We start from the raw sequence: 22,220 nt of genomic DNA, 5'->3' as shown, positions 1-22,220 counted from the left end.
TTAATATTACCAGTAGAGAGTTACAAAGCTTTGATCTTTACCCTATTTTCATCAACATTTTATCAAAGATGTGGATGAAGACAGAAGAAACACCCTTATTAGAATTTCAAGTGAAACAGAGTTGGTGGTGAAAGTTAGTATGTTTGATGAGTCTTAATAATTCAGAGTTTAGGCTAGAGCTAGGACAGTCATAATGATTTTGGCAGGCTGGAATACTAGACAAAACGAACAGGAAAAAAATTTAGCAAGAATGAACTTTTATATCTGTGTTTGGCTAAAAGCAAAATTCCACAAGGACAGAATGAGGAAGCCATTCACGTGAAGGAGGTTCTGGGAGATTTGCTCAACCTCCAGCCCAGTCTGAAAGAGCTATGTTAGGTGGCTCCAGAAAAAGGCAACAGGATTACAGGTTGTGTTTATAAAAGTAGAGGCCACAGCATAGTACTCTTCCTGGGCCAGTAGTCATCCAGAGTCATTTGCCTAATTCTAGAGAGGATATATAGAGGGCAAGCAAGATGTCCAGGTGTCTAGTAAGTGACAAATGGCTGAAGGAATAGATTAGAAGTACCTGGAAAGAGAAGAATAAATAGTGGTACTAATAATTACAGTCACAACCATCACAGCAATAGCTAATACTTGATGGGTACTTATATGTTAGTATTGTCCTTTACCTACATTATCTCATTTAATCCTCTCAACAACCTTGTGAGGTTATCATTATCCCTGCTTCCCCATTTTATAGATGTAAAACAGACTTGAGGATAAATGGCTCACTGAAGGTTATAGAGCTGGTAAATGAGGGAGCATATATTTTGACTCAGGCAGCTTATATTTGGACTCAGGCATTCTTATCCAGAACAGGCACTTTTAGAGAACTTGCTAAGCTACTTTGTAAGAGTTGGGGAAAGTAAGATAGCTAACAAAATATTTGAAGGACTATCATGTGGGAGAGGGATCAGCTCTTTGTTATATAGTTCTAGAAGGTAGTGTTAGTGCCAGGAAGTGTAAATTTCTAGAAGGGAGATTTAGTCTAATTGTTAGGAAGAAGAGTCTGACTGTTAGAGACTATGGAATGGGTTGAATTGCAGTTTATTTGTCCAGCCACTTGCCGAGCAGAGGTTAGATGGCCCCTCTTAGGCTTTCCCTTAATGCTATGAGATTGCCCAGGTAACCTCAACTCCTTCAAGATCCTCTAATTGCATTAGACTTGTTCTTGCCCAAATGTATTAATTAGGACGCATGACTTCAAGTAGCAGGAATCCAACTAACTACAGCCAGAACGTCTGGGCTCTTTTGGAAGAATGCAGCTGATCCTCGGTCATAATGGAATCAGGAACACGAAGCCTGCAGGACTCTCTCTCTCAGTTCCTGCCTCCACTTGGCTTTGTTGATTTTCTTCTCTCTTACCTTAATCCAACTTCCATCGTATATCAGAAAAAGTATCCATTGGCAGCGCCTGACCTTTTTTGTCATCTAACAGTTTCTGTTACTGGAGATGGACTGCTTCTTTCGTATGAAGGCAAAACAAAACAATAACAAATCTTCACAGGCAAAGGTACAGACTGACCCAGTTTAAGAGTCTGCGCTGCCTACATCGTCAGTTGGGACCAGGAAAATGGAATTAGTTAGATAAAGGCAGGTCTCATGGGAACAATATGGATGGATCAGAAAAGGAAGCGTACTAAACAAAATAGTCCCCTGCCCAAAGCAGAATGACAGAGAGCAGGTCTCAGAAGACATTAAGAATACCACAGGTATAAAGTCTTTTTGACTCAACCATACGCAAACTATGAACATAAATTTCAGGACTCAAGAATCTTCCATGTTGATAACAGTAATCTCTCTGAGAATATTTCAAGGGGATATTCACTGTTAAGGCTGAGTATTTGGCATCTACGATGTGCTCAGCGCTGAGCTAGGTGCTCTGCTGTGTACAGAACTACAGGCTGTGGTTCCTATGTTCAAAGACCTAACAAGTGACTGGGGTTAAGGATTGAGTAGCATTCTAAGAACCATTTTAAATGTAAGTATATAGAAGATTAGCCCTTATCAATGATCTAATTTACAAATACATCTCACATCAAGTTTAAATTAAAATTAGCTTCTCAACAAATTTCTCAATGGTTCAGAAATAGCCCAGGCTGAAGAAATCTGTATTCACTTGTTTATTCATTTATTCGCTCACAAGCCCTTCTTAAGTACTCACCATTGCTTTAGACACTCTGCAAGGTAATAAACGGGGTCGAATCACAGTTCCTGTCCCTCAAATTTCTTAACCGCTGTTCTTTCTGCTTGAAATATTCTTCATCTCACTCCCATCTCCCCTTCTAGTTAACTCTTGTCCATATTTGTAGAAATTAGCCTTCCTTGACTCTCTTGGCTAGTTTAAAACACTTTGCTGTATGCTCCCATAGCATCCTGGGGGCTTTCCTCTTGGAAACTTATCAGACTTGTAATTTTTCACCCTACGCGTGTCTTCTTTAGTAGAGCAAGAGCCCCATGAGGATAAGGTCATCCATGTTTTATTCACTACGATACCTAAAATAGTGTCTCAAAAGCAGCCAAGATGAAATAAATATTCATTAATTTGGCAGATATTTATTGAGCATTTGTGTGTTCAGCATTGTTCTTGGCACTGAGGATACAAAAGAGGAAAAAATAGTAGACATGGTCCCTTCCTTGAAGGAGCTTGCATATTAGTCAAAGTGTTGACTTAATGATAGAGGAGTATCTAACTCAAACTCCTTATTTCTCAGGTGAAAAAATGAATGCCAGAGAGATTAAGTGACTTGAGTCAAGCCATGCAGAGAATTTGAGCGGCACAGATTGTTGCTGTTTTTCAAATTTCCTCTTACATACTGCTTCCCAATACAAATTTCACAACCACAGGTGGATGTGTGAACCCCTGTTTATTCAGTCCATGACTGCCCACAGGACGTTGAGGGCATCACGAGCTGAGTGAGTGGAGACAGACATGCAGAGCACATGACTTGTACGTGCACAGAATGGTAAGGCAGTACAGGCAGACAGCTTTGGTGATTTCTCGACCAATTCTCTCACGGCCCCTACAAGAGTGACCATCATGTCCTTTATTGTTGCTCGTGGAGCCTTGGCATCTGGAGTTCCTGGGAAAGTGAAGATGTTGATGTCAATGGCAGTCATGTTGTTAGGATTGTCAGGAACTGCTAAAGAAGAGCTCAGTCCTGAGCAGGGAGTTGCAGGAAGGGGCTAACATGGATCATTTTTGAGAAAATAGAAGGGCTTTTCAGGAGAGGGTGTACAAGAAAGGCAAGGGAATTTTATAACAGGAGTGTATGAACAGCAAAGAAATAGCTCACTAGAGTAGGGGAATAGTGAAAAATATTGAATAATGAATAGTGAAAAAATGAATAGTGAAAAATAACATGTGATAGGTATTGGGGACTGTGCTGGAATTGAGTCCTTGGAAATGGGAGAAATGGCTGTTTCCAAGAATGGAGAGAGAAACAGGTTCTAATTAATCCAAACTACTTCTTAAATTTAGAGCCAGCGAGGACTCCCGTTGGAACTCTGCTGGGGTTCTTTCTTGAAGTTTGAGGAATTGCCCTAGAAGGGTATGGAGAAACCTCACCCATTCACATTTACACTACAGAAGCCAGTCTCTGGACAGGCTGTTACATGTCAGGTTATCGCATGTGTCTCCCCAGCTTAAAATGCATCCCCAGCCCCACAAGCTGAACTGACAGGTCAGTGCAAACACATAGCCTAAAGCCAACTGTCGCCCTCGCCGTTTCCACCCAGGGAACGGTAGAGCCTGTGCATGACTCTCTGTGACTCTGCTATCATTGGAGGCCAACTGACTCAGAAATCTGACTCATTTCACTCAGAAAATCTGCAAGCTGCTGAGTCATTTAATCAGAAAGAACCTCAATCCAGAATAACAACCTTTTTTAAAAGCAGCAACTTTTAATGATGTGAGCAGAAATCTTTTGGCACTTCAAAGAAATGTTCTACCGACGGCTGTTTGCTAAGACCAGCAGCCTGCTTCTGTTATGGAGAGGGAGAAAAATATTATTTTCCTGTCTGTAAACGATGTGTGCATTTGGGAATGAGTTGCAGCAGGCTTGAGGATGCGTGGGGAGAAGAGAAGTCAGAGAAGGCTGTGCATACAAACATCTGTAAAGAAAATGTTTTATTTAAAGTGTTAAATACCATCACCAGAATGAATTTGATTTACATTAGTTGGTGTTCATTACAGGACTAATCTGCCCACTTTTTTTTCGCAACTGGAATTCCCTTTACTTTGAAAACATACTATGTACAGGGCAGCAATGGTCACTGGAATAGTACTATTTACATGACTAAACCACAAGTCGAGGTGCAGACATGTGAAAATTAAAAAAAAATACACCAACTTTTAAATAAATACTGCATAATGACAAGTATGTACAAATATTCCATACACTCATGTCCTTCTTATTAAAATTAGAAATAATTTATATAGGAATATGCACAAAAGATTATGTGACTGCATCTTAGTATCAGGAAAATGGTAAACGTTTATTCTAAGGGAGAGTATAGACACTATAGGTCTATTAAATCAATTGTTGCTGGTACACAAGTGTCTAAATTATTTCCATGAAGTTTTATTCGTTCTTTAACGACTTTACCTGGGTCCATCATAGATCTCAGAATGTCAAGACACAGTCTCGGTGTATTTCATATTGCACCACATAAAGAGAAGGCATTTTTAGTGATACTCATTTTAACTTTTGCACCATAGCAAACATGATAATTTTTAATGGTCAGTACTGAATTTAAAAGGAAAAAAAAAAGAAAGCAATTTTTGTGCATGGCCTTAATTTAAACGAACGATGTGTATGTGGATTTCACAAGTTATTATAAGAAATCAAAATCAGCTAACGATGTGTCATCAACGTGTACATAAAGAAACAGAAAGTATGTGTGGTTTCTTCCATTAACCAGTGACTTTTCCTCTAACTAGGGGAACTTAAGAGAAATTTGACCTTGCAGCACCACCCAATGGTAACAACTGTCTGTAAAACCAAAGGCAGGGGTTTGACTTCAGGGGATTTTGTGTGTAGACTTTTGGTGATGGCATCAAAGAACTGTTAATAGGCAGATTGACTTTCTTTGAGTCACCTAAAAATTGGAGCTTTAAAATTATTTGTTGCAAATTTATGTTTACTATATTTCTTTAGAAATATAATTTGTGAAAAATTGAATTTTACTACAGAAAAATGAATTAATAAACAGCCCTGTGTTTCAGGGCTCCAAATTTTTAGCAGTGTTTCTATTCACATAGTAAATGGAAATTGACTAAAGAAACTGCTTTAATTAATTAAAAAACAAAACCTAAGACCTTCTAGAAATAATACTTTAACCCCTGTATGAATAATGCTGGTGCTAAAAACAAATTTATTAGACATTACAATGGCCACATGATTTTAGGATTTTCCTGTAAACTGAACTTTGAAGGTGAAAATAAAATTACCATGCACTGTACAATAAATTGCAAAAGTTCAAATATCTTCTTTATCAAATACATGCTGACTTACTTTAATGTACTCCCAAGTCATGTTGCAAAATCCTTTCAACATGCTTGAAATAAAGAAAGCTCATAAACAGTTTTTTTTCCCTTGAGAAATTCATAAATTCAGAAGCATCTATGGCTCTGAATCGAACATGGGATATAAGAGAGTATCAGGTCAAAAACTTGTAATTTTTTAGTATAATATTCACTCTGGGAGAGAGAAAGAAAATAGAAGATTAAAAGAGGGAGAGGAGGAAAGTGAGATAGAGGAGAGGAGAAAAGATGTGAACAATTTGCACATATTGAACTTCATAAGATTTGTATATTTAACATGGAAATAAATTGAATATATTATACTTATTTGTCACATAAAGAGAATTTTAAGTATCTTCTAGAAAGTATTTCATTTGTAATGTCTGCCAAAACACAGACTATGGTCAAAGAATAAACATGGTGTATCTTTGTATCACCCTGTTGCATTCTCTCCCCTTTTTAAAACCATGCACTAGTGAAATTTATTTTTAAAAATAATATAAATTGTTGAAAATGGCTGATTTTTATTCTTTTTTTTTGCAAGTTGCAGCCTCAAGAAAATAATTTAAATATTCAGCTAATCTGTGTCCATGCAAAAAAAAGTTTCTTTAATTTCATTCAGTACAGTGTAGCCACAGAATTTTGTTTTTCAGAGTCCAACACATCTTGGCATTAGTGCATGACATGCCTGCTGGAGCTGCGAAGTCTACCGCCGTTCACGTTGGACTGACTGCTCCTGGTCACCGGCCAGATGAGGGCTGAGGTTTTGTCCTGGACCACTTCTTGGGTCCCCTGCTTTTTACCTGATGCTTCCTAGGACTTCACTCCTTGACTTGTACCATGGCTTAATGGCTGTATAGCTCCATTTCTGTGGCATAACAGGGCTTTGGGGTCAGAGAAATGAAGAAAAAGGAACGATAAAAATATAAAGGTGCCATTGAAAAGGGCTTTTGTTGCATGAAACTGACTGATTCTTTGAGATTAATCCATGGCTTCAGATTGGACCAAAACTCGAGTAGTATTGAACTCTAAACCTGATAGTTCTTCATAGCTCTGCTCTTTCACCTGAGGGCCTTCTTTAGGGCACAATGTGTGCAACTTCCTCTGAGAACACAGGATCGCTTTGTATCCCTAGAAACAGGCTCAGAAGACACAACATTAAGCATGCAGTGTTACCAGGGTTTGCGACCTGTGATTTTTTTTTTTTGTAACGCTGGTTGCTATGGACAACAGTTTTACAGTTGCTATGAACGAGAGTAAGAAGGTCCAGTTGAACTTTCCAGAGATGACTGGGAAGCTCTTCTTGTCAGAGGGGCCAAGGTTGGATCTACTAGGGAGGAAGGGGGGAAAAGTTTGAACCATCCAATCACCATATTGGATAGCTCCAGTTCATCTAAAAGTATCTGGGCCACTCCCATAAAGGATTTGTGATCCATGCGGCCATAATCTCCCCAGACAATGATCTGTTGGCAAAATAAAAGGGAGAGTAATGTCAGTATAATCATGTACCTAAGAACTTGTAAGGCTAAAATACATTCAGTTAAGGGGCTGACATCAAACAGCAAATTAAACAGTTGTATTTAATCAGTAGGATAGCCATCTTCATCTACTAGACTCCAAAGGCACACTAGGAGAACTGTGCTGGAGTGTCAAGATCGTAAGCAGTGCAAGGAGACTGGGGTTTACATGTGATGCGGATTGGCAAGTCCATAGCTCACTTTAAAGGAAACAACAGTTCCTATAGCTTTATGGCACTGGGCACTGTTTTGAAGTTTCCTAAGCGGTTCAGCTGTGAGGAACAGAAAAGAATAAGAAAAGATAATAGGGAAAGATGTTGGGTATAAGGTTTGACTCCATGAAAATACTTTCTTAGGTAGGGGATAAACAATTCAGCAAATACCTGTAAAACTTTTCCTTGGGGACTCTCTTCGAAAGATAATAGCTGCTGGTAAAGTGGTTCCAGCGTTTTTCTTGCCACTTTTGTTTTCTTTTTGGCTATGCAGACTCCATTATCTAATAGATACACCTTTACATATGGTGCTTAGGAAAGAAAACACAGAGGAGAGTCAGGTGATGGGCGATGGTCTTGGAACACCCAACTCACGGGTGACAACTGCCACAGCTTAGTTTTAGGCTGAAAGGACTAGCAATCCAAAGTTATGGCCTTTCCACATCATGTCACAATCGATAGGCAAACAGAGGACTATCAGCCATTCAGGTAGTTTTAGGCAACGTTGACCAGCCTCTGAGTTGATCACTGATTTGCCATGAACTGATTATGGAGATTTGAACACTTGCACTAAATAAGGTGAAATGCTTCCAGTCCCTAAAAATATTCAAGAGTGATGTCTTACTCAGGTTTTCATTTATCAATACTTAAATCTAATTAAACATGCTTGAAACTATATTGTTTTACTCACCAGCCCCATAAATCATTTATTTATCACTCAAAAGGGTTTGTTTATTGGTGGTGGTGTGGGTACAAGACACAGTGGGGTTTGATGTAATTAGCTAGAAAGAGGCAACTAATTATGAATTCCATGGCTTGAAATTTATCTGACAGACTCTTCATAAAAGCATTCAATGCATATACAAATCACCATATTCTTTATAACAGAGCGGTTGACTAGCTCCAGGACCTTTATAAACACAATTGTCTTAATCACCCTGCAAGGTTGTACAATAGGTAATATACATGATAATTTAGAACTGCCGCAAGGATAGAGTGGTTAAGAGATTCAAAATTACAATTCAGTCAGTAGGGGTGCTAAAGCTAGAAACCAAGTTTCAGAATCCTCAGTAATTCTTCTCTATTATACCTCAGATCCAATGTTCTATACATCTCTGCACAATGCATCTGGAGTTTGTGGCATTTTCCATGGCTCCAAACACTTTAGATTATAACAACATTTCAGTACAAAATATGCGACATCACGATAAAAATTTATAATGGTGCCTCTCTTTCTTCATATGCTACAGGAAGTAAAAGTCTTTATATTTGGAATATCCTGCATACATAGGCTTATGCTACTTTGGGGGCCTGTGTCTATTTTTATTCTAATTCCAGAGCTTTAAGGATTCCCAAGGAAAATTTTGAGGCTCCAGATAATCTGAAGAAAAACATAAAATACCAGCTAAGAAGAGAAAGAACTTTCTATGTACATGTTGTACAAAATGAATTATCTAAGTATGGCAGTTTTTATTTTGCAGGGGTTTCTACTATTTATGTACTTATTCAACTGCTTAAATTATCCCCACCACACTACTGTCATTGAATACTCACTCAGGATAAACAATAAACTACTACAGATAATTGACTCATTTATTAGTATTCTTGATTATTTGAAAACAAAGTTTTCAGCATTGAACTAAAAACAAAGTCTCTAAATTGCAAAATGTGGATTATGAACAATAATAGTAGAAGCTCTTCTGTTTTTACCTGGCAGTGTCTTGGAACCTGGTTTTACAACAAGGCCACGGGCACGAATGATTTCCACCTCCAACTGTCCCTTTTTGTCCATCATTCCTACCTGAATGTCACCTAATGGTGTGTGAGGAAGAAACAAGCAGCTCTTAATATACAAATGCAGTGGGAAAAATGCTTGTGTCAAAGACCTTGGTTTAACATCATTACATCATTTCCCATATATTTTCTTAAATTAAAATATACTTAAAATTTTATCAGTGGTATCTTACTTTAAAGAGCACATAAATTGAGATGGAAAAAATTAGTTCAAGATTTTTTATTGTTAAAATCTAAGATAGTCATTCCTGCTGATAGTACTATTAAAGATCCTATGAAATTTAGAGAATGTAATTTTCAATTATCTAAAAGAAAAACAATGAAATCACGTGACAGAAATTCTTACCCATTGCAGGTGTAGCCAGAGTCTGGCGCCCTACTAGCTGGGCAGGGCCAAGGCCATCCAGAAAATCGCTGAACTGGCTATCAGAGGCCAAGCGGACACCAGGGAAAATCAGACTAAAAGCAAAATAACATATGGGATTAAACCCTCAACTCCTGCGAACTTTCAGGTAGCCAGGTTACCCTCTAGCCTCTTCCTGTAGCAGGAACAGTAGGTACTACTATTTTGCCACTTATCTTAATCGGATCCCAACACTGCACTCCAGCCCCCACGGCCCTCCCTCCATATTCCCTAACAGCCCACGAATGCCACCAGAAGCACCTGTCACACTGTACTGCAGGCTTTGGTTTATGTGCCTTTCCTTGGTCTGGAGGGCAGGGACAGTGATTTCTATCAACGGCACTCAGGACATATTGAGCACGTACTCCATGACAAACACCATCATACTGAATCCTCTTAGCCGCACTATGAGATAGATTCTGTTATTTAACCTATCTATAGATGAGGAAACTCTTCCAGATCATTTCTCTCAGCACACACACACGTTGTTATTTCTTCCACCTTAAAAAAAAATCCCTCTCCTAACTCCACTTCTTTCTCCAGCTACCATCCCATTTCTCTCCTTGAAACTCCTTGAAAGAATTGTCTCTATATGCTATCTTCAATTTCCTCTCATTCTCTCTTGAAACCAATCAGTTTTTCCTTGCTCTCTTCCTTGCTTTATTTTTCTCCACTCCACCAAGATTCTCTGATCAAGGTGGCCCAAGGATCACAGTAGTAAATCCAACTGTTAATACTTGGAATTCATTTAATATTAGCATCATTTGACTCAATTAATCCTTCCCTCCTCCCTGAAACACTTTCTTCACTTTGCTTTCCAAACTTTCTAGTCTTCTGGTTTTCTTCTTTTGCCAATCTACCTCAGTCTCCTTTGCTAATTCTGCTGCTAAATATTGGGAGCTCAACCATTTGTCCTCTTACCTTGTCTATATGTGTGAATTCCCTTGGTAATCTCATCCAGTCTCATGATTTTAAATGCCATCCACGATATTATCTAGATTCACATCTCCAGCTTGGACCTCTCCGTTGGGCCACAGACTCGCATTCTTACTGCTTCATCTACATATCTGCTTGGACGTCTAACAGGAACTTGAAACTTAACTTGTCCCAATATCACTCTCAACCCCCATACAAACAAAAAACAAACTCTGTCCCTGTCAGAAGATTCCATCTTAATAAATGGCAACTTCATTCTTTCACTTGCTCAACCTTGGAGTTATCTTTCCTCTTTGTTACAGACTGAATTGTGTCCCTCCCAAATTCGTATGTTCAAACATTAACCCTCAGGATGACTGTATTTGGAGATGGAGCCTTTAAAGTGGTAATTAAGGTTAAATGAAGTCATAATCTAATGACTTAATTAGATTATGGGGCCATAATCTAATACAGCTGGTGTTCTTATAAGAAGAGGAAGAGACACCAGGAGCATTGCACACACAGAGGAAAGGCCACGTGAGGACACAGTGAGAAGACAGCCATCTGCAAACCAAGGAGAGAGGCCTCAGGAGAAACCAAACCTCCTGACACTTTGATCTTGGACTTCTAGCCTCCAGAACTATGAAAAAATTAATTTCTGTTGTTTAAGCCACCCAGTCTGTGGTATTTTGTCTTGGCAGCCCTAGCAAACTAATACACTCCTTTCTCTCATTACTCACATCAAATGCATCAATAAATCTTATTGGCTCTCAGTCAAAATACATCCAGAATCTGACCTCACTAAGGCCAGCATCATTTTCTATCTTCTGTCTTACTGCAGCAGCCTTCTGAATGACCTCCCTGTTGCCACCTTTACTCTCCACCCCCACAGCAATCAGAGTGAGCTGTTAAAACTGAAGTCAGAGAATGGTAGGCCTCCGCTCAAAATCCTTCAATGGTTTCTCATCCCTCTCAAGGCAAAAGTAAAGTCCTTATGACGATATGTAAAGACGATGCAAGCTGCCTCCCCTTGGCCCCCATATCTTAACTCCTAGGCTGTTACTACTCCTGCCCTTACCCCTCAGTGCTGCCCTTCTCACTGCTGATGCCTAGCAGGCTCCTGCCTCAGGGCCTCCACAGTGCTTCAGCCTGGAATGTTCTTCCCTCACATATCCATATGCTTACCAAATTCCTTCAGATCTTTACTCAATGTGTCCTTTTCCCCGGCTACCCTACAAAAACCCTACCCTTGCCCTCTATCTTCTCTCTTCCTTTATTTTTCTCCTTAGCACTTGTACTACCTAATCTACTAAATATTTTACCAATTTTTCTAATATATACATTTTAACAACTTTTCATGTTTACCATCTAGCTTTTCTATTGGATTGTAAGTTTGGTGAGAGTAGATTTTTTGTGTTTGTTTCTGTTTTGTTCACTGACACATCTCTAGCACCCAGAACCATGCCTGGAATGTTGTAAGCACTAAATAAATGCCTGTCAAGCTCAATCAACTAATTAAAACAAAGCTTAGAACAGTTAAATAACTTGCCCAAGGTCCTACAGTACCAAAAAACAGATGAGAACTTAAGCTGTATGATTCTAAAGCCCACGGTCATGACCACCAACTGATTTTGGCTCCATTGTATGACTTATATCCCCGACTCATAGCACAGTGCTGAGAACACTGGAAGGTATGGGAAAATTTATTGACTGAATTCATAAGTATTCACTGGAAAAATGTTTCCAGTGAGACTATAAACACCTGGAGGGCAGGGGCCACAGTTTAAACATTTTTATATCCCTAACAGTATCTAATATAGTGCTCTGCAATGATAAGTGCTTAGTGCTCATTTATTTTTTACATGATTCTCTATCTCTTTTAAGACTTCCTTGATGAAAATCAAACCTATTTCTTTCCTCAAACTTAATTTCCAAATATTAAGTTAATCCAAACATTTTAATGTTTCCAAGTTAATGCATCCCATATAACCTGATTTATAAATGTATGGAAACCATAAACAACTCTTGTATTTATATAATTGTGCCTGACAAATTATCCTCAGGGCATATCATCAATACTCTGCCAGCAGCTCCCATCGTCTCACATCTGTGAACTGGCTACACGTATGTTGTCTAAACATCTGCTGCTTCCATGGTGATGACGGAGTGGGGTCAGTTAACCCCACTTTCCTCTATTAATTTCCTTTACATATCCGTCTATGGATCTGCAGTTGCTAATTACTGTTAATTTGTTGATGATGACAGGGCTATATGATCTTTACAAATGCTTTAAAAATATCTCAGATGCACTTGATTCAAGGGAAAGCTATGTTATAACTCCATAAAGGAAAGGCTCACCAACTTTCTCTGTGGTGTTTCTTATTGGCTATTACATTTATCTGAACTATTTTTTACTGCATGGAACTAAATATGTATCAGTATTCGATATTTTTTAGTAATAACTCTTAAAGACTTTGAAAATCAGCATTGTTCATGTGGTGTGGCATGAGTGCTTATTATTTTTTGTGTTTTTATGTATTATTTCTAGGTAAGGCAAGCTATTTGTTTTGCATGTATTGTGACAGTCACATTTTAGCATCTTGCCGTTAAAGTGAAACACTTTATCCCCAAACCTATGTCTCTTGATATAAAAAAGTCAGATATGTCACATTGTTCAGTGGCAGGTGAGCAAAAGTTCTCTTCACAGCAAATCAGACCACAAAAATGAAAACGGTGCTGTCGAGTGTGAGCTAACTTTTGTGAAAGCAAAGAGACAGAGACAGAGAAGATGGTCTCCGCAGGCTCGGAAGAGACGCCTATCCCCGCCAGCCTCACTCACTTTCCTTCTGAGCTGTAGCTGTTCATGCTGCCATCTGTAGATTCTCGGCTTGCCTGTCGAGTCATCCAGTTCCTCATTTCCACAGCCAGGCCTGTTTCTGTACTTCTCTGGACAGTGCTCCGAAGCTTTTTACCTCCCGCTTCTGCACAAACAGAAAACAGAAAGGATGAGAGCTTTGTCATCACCATCTGGCAACAAGGAATATCAGCCAAAGCTTTGAGGTCCTCAGATGAAGAGAACTGCATAGATACAAATGCTCTTATTAAGGAGACAGAGAGAAAAGGTATTTCAAACAACGTCTTGTTGAGTGGGATGAAAATTTTCTAAAAAATCTTTGGGAAGCACAAAATACCATTGTTTTATTTCCATTTAAAACAGTGTTCAAATTGGTAACAAAAGGAACAAAAAGGTTCAAACTAAAGAAAATAAAAAGCTTTGTTTTCATCGTAATATTTGAATGGAAGATTAATTTATGCCTGTCTTTTTCTTTTTTCTTTCTTTTTGTCATGGTGAAAGAACTAGGCCTTCTTATTATTTCCAAAGAACAAGAGGTGAGTAATCCTCAATTCTAGTCTTAACTTTCACACGAAAACCTGTTTTTGTGGGGTGATTGATATTAGAAGGCAAAGAAAACTATACAAAGGAGACAGCCCTGTTTGATAAGTTTCACATTTATTGGTAACTTTCAGAGAGATTCTCAAAGGGAATGCAAAAACCCAACAATGCCATGTGAAGAGAGCTTTTTAATTTTTGGTCCTGGATAGTCATGTCAAGGATCTTCAACAGTTTGCGTGTGAGGTATACTTACAGAAATCAGTTAGAAGACTGGAAACTGCGTCAAGTACTACAGACGTGACAGAGGCACAAGTGCTATCTGGAGAGGTCAGGGAGGAAGGAGCTTCAGAGATGCAGTGGGATTTGAGCTGGGCTTGAAAAATCAGCAGATTGGGACCCAAGAAGAGGCAAGAAGAGAGTGTTTTTGGCAAGGGAAAGAGCTTGGACAAAGGTGTGAAGCTGGGAATGACCATGAGCGGTTGAGGGATGGTGCAAATAACCAAAACATATGGAGGAGGCTGCGGTGGGTCAGACAAGAAACTGAGTCCCAATTACAAAGGGCTTTGCATGCTGAAACATGGAGTTGAGAAACTACTAAAGCTGGAGCAACAGGGTGACAGTCCCAAAGTATCTGTATTAATTTACTTCTTGTCAGGCCAAAGCATTTATATACATTGACTATGCATATTATTAGCTTTGGGGGATATGGTAAGCTCTTTTAGTGCCTGGTATTAATAATTTAATTTTAGATTAATAAATATTTGTTGATATTGCCAGTGACTTGTTGAAATCCCTTTCACCAAGCCTCTTAAAATATTTTCTCACCATTTTGAAACACTGCTTTAAATTTCATCTGTTCTCCACTTCCAACTTTAATGTACATCAAAGTGCTTTGAAAAAGTATATATAAATATAAGTTATGACTGACCTACAGTGCAGTTCCAAAATCTAAGCCTAACATTTTAGATAATTGATAATAAACATGTTGTACCGATATGAACTAGAAGATGATATAAAGCATCCCCATCAATGAGGAAAAGCTATTCTTTACAGAGGAATGTCAGTTAATAAATGTAAAAGCAATGATAAAATTTTTAAATTACCAATTTGCAACCTCCAGTGGAACAAACGATTTAAATAAGGTACACCAATGGATGCTAACACCATTAGATAAAAGGATATTCAAATGAGCCAAGATATCACCCCACAAATTAGTTCTACTTGTTAAAGGAAGACATGCACTTTAACACTGGGAGACGGGGCTATCATCATCTTAATCAAGTGATCAAATTTAGTAACACTAATATGGGACAATCATATGTACCTCCTGATATAAAATACACAGCATCACCTATTAAGTTGTTCTGGAGAAAAATATACAATTATTTCTAATCAGGCCTTTGGAACGAACTTCTAGTTTTCAAAAATACAGAGGATAGAGTAATGGGGTAAATGACGCAATTAAAAAAAAAATCCAGACAAACCAGGAACTTGGGATTTTGTTCAAGAGAATTGTCCTAGTCTCTTAAAAAAAGTTAATATTGGGCCAGTCCTGAAGGCCTAGTGGTTAAGTTCAGCACACTCTGCTTTGGCAGCCTAGGTTTGGTTCCTGGGCATATACCTACACCTCTGGTCAATGCCGTGCTGGTGGGGCTCACATACAAAAAGAGGAAGACTGGCAACAGATGTTAGCTCAGGGTGAATCTTCCTCAGAAAGAAAAAAAGAAAGAAAGAAAAAAGAAAAAAAGAGAAAAATTTAAGCAAATAAACTAACAAAATGAGGGAAATGTTCCAGATTAAAAAAATATTCCAGAGATGTGGAATTTAATGGTTATTAAATGCTATGAGTATAATTCGATCAGTTTCTTTTTGGGAAAAAAGAAAACAAGAAATTCTAAAAGCAAAACACTCTAAAAGCAATTTTAGGACAAGTAGGGAAAATTTGAAGATGGATTAGATATTAGATGGGATAAGAAAATTATTAATTTTCTTAGGTAGATAATGGCAAGTATTATAAAAAATTTCCTTATCATTAGGAGAAACATGTTAAAGTATTTAGACCTGAAATGCTATATTGTCTGCAACTTATTTTCAAATGTTAGAGCAAAAAGTACACATATACATAAAACAAAGAGGATAAAAATTAAAATTAAAAAAAGGATGGGGATGAAGAGTAGAACTCGGTATTCATAAATTTAATATTTATGATTTTATATGAGAATGACCCCCAAATGGCCACATCAAAAAGTAATAGAATTCTGTCCAGGTGTGAACTGGAATCATGGAAGGTGGTAGCTGGTGTGAGGGAGCGAGACCAAGGGCTGCGTCCTGGCCTTCCATGCAGCATTACTGTTCACTTCCTGTGAAGAATGCGCATGTGAAAAAAAACCATCAAGAGAGACAGACAACTTCAGTGAAATCTGAAAATGTGGAATGAGTATATATACGGGAAACATATACTTTTCAAAGGAAATGAGATTCCTAAAGGTCTCAGGACATAGCCTTTGCAATGTCAAAGATCTATTGTTTTTCATTTAATGTCTGATTCTATCACATCACAAGTGACTTGAAAATCTGCTCTGATAGGGTGATGAGAACCAGCCACCATCTGTCAAAGAATAACAATACAATGAGCATGTAATCCTTTTGTTTACCGATTGCTTTTTACACGCATCCTCTTCAGAACAACTCTAACAATCCTCACTTTATACATACAACATGGAAGGACCCCAGCGGGTTACACAATTCCCTGAAGCCACGTAGAAAGTGATAGAACTAGAGTTTGTACATAGTTCCTTGACTCCAAATTCTTTGCTATCCACTGATTTGTTGTCAGAATATAATCAATGGGTAGCTTGGGCAGCTGTCTATGCTAACGCTGTAACTGCATATAAGAGGCCCTGTTAGAAGCAGCTCGTGGGTGGAAAGAGCAGAGCACAGTGAAGAGGTCAGGCTGTGGCATCAAACTGCTTCTCTTTGACTCCCCCAATCATGTACCAGCTGGGTGACACTCAGCAAGTTACTTTACCCTGTGACTCAGTTTTCTCAAACTGTCAAATGGCAATGATAACAATGCCTACCTCGTAGGGTTTTTGTGAGGATTAAGGAAAATAATATATTTAAAGTGCTTAGGCTACTGCCTGATATCTAGCAAATCTTCACCTAATGATACTGTTATTATTATTATTACCATAAGATAGGGGATCAGAAAACATGTATTCTAGGCTGATCTCTACCACTAACTAGCTGGCTCTGTGGCTTCTCTGAGTCATAGTCCTCTCTGAGTCTCTGGTTCCTCATTTACAAAAGACAGGAGGGGGGAGGGTGAGAGATGATCTCTGTTCTTTTTTAGCTTTAAAGTCTATGAGTTTGTGTCATTAGTGTATGAGCAAGACCATGATTAACACCAGACATTGAGGAGATAGTGCTACTCATTGCCATCTGATGGAATCGAAGAATTCTAGGTCATATGCGGAGCATTTATGATAGTTCTTTAAAATATGTCTTTTAAAATATACTTATATCTGATACATTTATAGATATTTAAAAACAAATGTATTTTTCAGTGCCACAAATCCTTTGCATCACAATCACAATAATACTAATTTAATCTAAATATAATTCATGATGGAGATTCACATTTAATGTTCCAAATCTCTGCCATGTTATTCAACCTAAAAACTGAATCTATATAACAGTGAATATCTATATGAGGTAAGTGTGGTAGGCAGAATTGTAAGATGACCCCCATGATTATGTTACTTTACAGGGCAAAAGGGGTTTTGCATATGTAATTAAGGTTATCAATCAGTTGACCTAAAGATAAGAAGATTATCTGCGTGGGCCTAATGTATACACATGAGCTTTTTAAAAGCAGAATGCTTTCTCTGGCTGGTTCCAGAAGAGTCAATCAGGGAGAGCTGAAGCCAAGAAGGATTCAGTGTACAAAGTCTTGAAGACGAGGGGACCATGTGGCAAGGACCTGAGATCAGCCTCCAGCTGCTGAGAGCGATATCTGGCTGACAGGCAGCAGAACGGGGACCTCAGGCCTACAACTGCAAGGAAGTGGATTCTGCCAACAACCTGAATGACCCTGGAAGCAGATTCTTCCCCAGAGGCTCCAGATAAGAAATCAGCCCAGCCGACACCTTGATTTCAGCCATGGGATACCCTAAGCAGAAAACCCAGCCCTGTCATGCCAGATGTGTGACCTACAGAACTTGAACTAATAAACAGGTGTTGTTTTAAGCTGCTAAATTTGTGGTAATTGTTAAGCAGCAATAGGCAGTTTTTTAGATAACTTTTTTAACAGGGAGATCTAGAAAAATAACCTATTGTGACCATAGGAATGGACCAACTGAAATTATCTGTAAGAACTTAACAGCTGTGTTAAAAAAAAGGTGCATATTTTTAAAAAAGAATATATATACATGTATACACTATATCATATACATATACATGTACAATATATATGTGTGTGTGTGTATCAAGATGTTTAAAAGTACTCAGGTAGCAAACTATAGAACTAAGGTCCAAATTACATTGCTATAGAACCCTTAAACTACTCCATCCAATGTTAGGCATTTTAAGCCAAAGTGCATTTGGAGAAGACGACTGCAGGTAAAAATCAAGTTCTTGAATCGCAAAACATCACAGGCAGACAGCAGAACCCAGGAGGTGTCCTTGTTATTCTGCTCTGCTTAGTCTGATGACTCATTTACATGGCACCCTCCGCATTCAAAGAAAGCTACTTGATTAAACAAACGATCAAAAGGTCAGTTTCTCCTAAAAATATCTGAAAACCAGAAAACCCTTTGAGTGACTTGACAACAAAAATCAAAAGGTCTTCCCTGCTACTGATTTGGAAACTCTCCTAAGCCCCAAGACAGGCTCAAAATGAAATGCAAAACTTAATGAGGTGGTGACTTCTTTCCAAATCTTGGACCCACAGAGCCCATTCCTGCTTGCTCTCACCTAGAAGGTCTCATCTCCTATTACAGACAGACTCACTTCAGAGTCAGAATTTTCTTGATGTTAATATGGGAAATGATTTATGTAAACAGGTTGAAGACAGGTTGGTAGAGTCTGAAAACTGACTTTAATTTTTTTTTTTTTTTGAGTAAGATTACCCCTGAGCTAACTGCTGCCAATCCTCCTCTTTTTGCTTGAGGAGGACTGGCCCTGAGCTAGCATCCATGCCCATCTTCCTCTACTTTATGTGTGGGACACCTACCACAACATGGCTTGCCCAGAGGTGCCATGTCCACACCTGGGATCCCAACTGGCAAACCCTGGGCCGCCAAAGTGGAACGTGGGCACTCAACCGCTGCACCACCGGGCCAGCCCCTGACTTTAATTTTTAGTTCTGATCACAATTTACATGCTTTGAGTTCATAAGGCACTATTTTTATATTTTATTCAAAATCACCCTTTTCCAGAGTGAGTATAATTTGGAGAAGCTATTTGCATTATATTTAAAGAAATTTTAAAATGTATTAAAAATTAAAATTTCGAGCCAGCTCTGATGGCCTAGGAGTTAAAATTCAGCACACTCCACTTTTGTGCCTGGGTTTGGTTCCCAAGTGTGAAACCACGCCATTTGTTTGTCAGTAGCTATGCTGTGGTGGTGGCTCACATAGAAGAACAAGAACTTACAACTATACACAACCCATGTACTGGGGCTTTGGAGGGAAAACAGAATAAAAAAGGAGGAATATTGGCAACAAATAATAGCTTAGGATGAGTCTTCCCCAGCAAAAAAAAAAAAAGAAAGAAAGAAACAAAGAAACAAACAACTTGAATGAAAAAAACCTAAAATTTCTAAAATTATTATTCATAGAATTTCAGAAGTTATCTTAGGGATCCAGGGTACCTTTGTAGTTTATGCACTCCTTTATTGTAGCAATGAGAAAGTTGAGGCCCAGAGTGGCTAGTCCCTCTTTGATAGAAGATTTTCGTCTTTAAAAAGGTGTAATGAGGCAGCCCTGATGGCCTAGTGGTTAAAGTTTGGTGCTTTCCACTTCAGTGGCCCAGATTCAGTTCCCCAGGCACAGAACCACACCACTCGTCTGTCAGTAGCCATGCTGTGGTGGCAGCTCACATAGAAGAACTAGAAGGACTTACAACTGGAATACACAACTATGTACTAGGGTTTTGGGGAGGGGGGAAAAAAGGAGAGGAAGATTGGTAAGAGATGTGAGCTCTGGGGGAATCTTTCCCAGCAAAACAAAGAAACAAAAAACCCCAAAATGGTAATCTCCTTAGATGCTTAATGCTAAAAAAAAGAAAGTTGTAATAATTTCAAATTGTACTTTAGCTGTCGTCCATCTTGCTCCTCTAATTTCTCAAACTTTCAAGTTTAACATTGCCTCCAGCACTCTCCTCAACCTCCATGGCAGGCACTGTGGACATAACTTCCCATCAACAGGTTTTATATAAAGACATGAAAAAGAATGATTTATTTACCTATTTGGTCCCTCAATATGGGGACATTCATGAGTTGATTATTACAATTGTGTATAAAATCTTGTGCACTTATATTTATGTTTGTCGGGGCTTCTTACTATAATACATATAATTCAAATCTATGAAGTCTAAACGAAATAGGGACAAATATATGACCATTTCTTTTGGACTAATCTAGGATCTGCACCAATAACTAAAATAAAATAGAAATTAACATTTGATTTCCAAAATTGTTTCAGAGTTTAACACAACTATTCCATGCTTTGTCACAAGTATTATGAAAGTTATGTAGTTAATAGCTACAATACAATGAACTACAAGCAGAGGTCAAAAGTAGGTATTAGGATGTTTAAATATATTCACTTTTCCCCCCACCTCTGAAGTTAGATGTGATCATGTGATTTGCTTGGCCAATGAAATGTGAGCAAAATTGGCTCATGTAACTTCAGGGCAGAAGCTTCAAGAGTGATAATAACAGATGACTCATAATCATCCGTGGCTTAACACAAAAAATTCACATCTCACTCCTGCTATATGCCCATTGAGAGTCATACTTGTGGCAGTACTCAGGGACCCACGCTGATCGGAGACACCTGTTGCTACCTGCTTCCACATAGAGAAGTGGGGACATGGTGAGTCACACATCAGCTCTTGAAGCTTCTGCCATGAAGTTACAGTTGTGCTCAGATTTCATTGGCCAAGCAAGTCACGTGATCACACCCAACTTCAGAGGTGGGGGGAAAAGTGAATATATTTAAACATCCTAATGTCTACCACAATTGTGACAGATAAACATATAACAGCTATAGACAGTATTCCGTTCACTTGTATGTGAGGTTTTAAATTTTTTTATTTTTTTTCTTTTTTTCAACTTCATTAAAATATGTGACCACTTTGAATACAGCTCTCTTAAAAAAAATTCTGCATTTGATATTCTATTTTATAACTTGGTTTCATGGCTTTTGTCTTATAAGTATGCTTAAAGAAATTTTAATCATTGTTTTTGAACTTCAGATTCATATTTTAAACACATTAAAATAATTTTTAGGTGCTGGCCTGGTTGCACAGTGGTTAAATTCACATGCTCCTCTTTGGCAGGTGGCCCTGGGTTCGTGGATTTGGATCCCAGGTGCAGACCTACACATTACTCATCAAGCGATGCTGTGGTAGTGTCTAACATACGAAATAGAGGAGGATTGGCACAGATGTTAGCTCAGGGCGAATCTTCCTCAAGCAAAAAGAGGAAGCTTGGCAACAGATGTTAGCTCAGGGGCAATCTTCCTCACCAAAAAAATTAAAAAATAAACAAATAAAATAATTTTTAATTTTAAAATAGTTTTAGATTTACAGGAAAATTGTGATGATAGTACACAAAATTCCAGTATACTCTACTCTTAGTAACATCTTACATGGCTATGGTACATTTGTCACAATTAATGAAGTAATATTGATACATGACTATTGACTAAAGTCTATACTTTATTTGGATTGCCTTAGTTTTCACCTGAAGTTTTTTTCTGATCTATGATGCCGCATTACATTGAGTCATCATGTCTCTTTAGATTTCTCTTGGAGATAGATTTTTAAGGTCTCTAATTCCTGACATTCTTTTTCATTTGTAACTCCTTTTAGTCTGCTCTTTGTATGTGAAACTATCATGCAGTATGATAAATCACTTTAGATAAATATACCCAATAATGAAACCACTTATTTTTAGTAAAATCAATATATAAGTTGAAAATACTCGTCTATGGAAAAACAGAAAATATTTCATGTCATGAGTGAAAAATGCCAAAAGTATGAAAATGTTATCGATACTAAATTAATTTATACTGTATGGCATAATGCAAAGAGACAGAGTTAATATACATATTTTTAAATAGTTTATTAAAATAAGTTTAATTATGTTTCAGATAAAAATTAAATAAAATCACCACTCCCTATGTAACAATTA

General features: G+C 38.1%; 1 protein-coding gene across 50 annotated transcripts in view; it reads right to left on the bottom strand.

The window, feature by feature from the left end:
* Positions 1-4,156: 4,156 nt before the first annotated feature.
* The window catches only part of RIMS2 (regulating synaptic membrane exocytosis 2), a 572,519-nt gene continuing 554,455 nt past the window's right edge, over positions 4,157-22,220 (bottom strand). For all 50 annotated transcript variants that reach the window (XM_070221631.1, XM_070221642.1, XM_070221652.1 and 47 more), the window contains 5 exons: positions 13,247-13,388; positions 9,436-9,548; positions 9,006-9,107; positions 7,467-7,606; positions 4,157-7,029 (listed from right to left, as the gene is read on the bottom strand). In XM_070221631.1, coding sequence (XP_070077732.1) covers positions 6,811-7,029; positions 7,467-7,606; positions 9,006-9,107; positions 9,436-9,548; positions 13,247-13,388 — 716 coding nt within the window. In that variant the 3' untranslated portion in view covers positions 4,157-6,810. The remainder of the gene's footprint in view (positions 7,030-7,466; positions 7,607-9,005; positions 9,108-9,435; positions 9,549-13,246; positions 13,389-22,220) is intronic.

The sequence above is a fragment of the Equus caballus genome, chromosome 9 (genome assembly GCF_041296265.1).
Source record: "Equus caballus isolate H_3958 breed thoroughbred chromosome 9, TB-T2T, whole genome shotgun sequence".
Taxonomy (NCBI): domain Eukaryota; kingdom Metazoa; phylum Chordata; class Mammalia; order Perissodactyla; family Equidae; genus Equus; species Equus caballus.
Note: the sequence above shows the minus strand (reverse complement) of the source record. Positions and strands in the feature narration are given on the sequence as shown.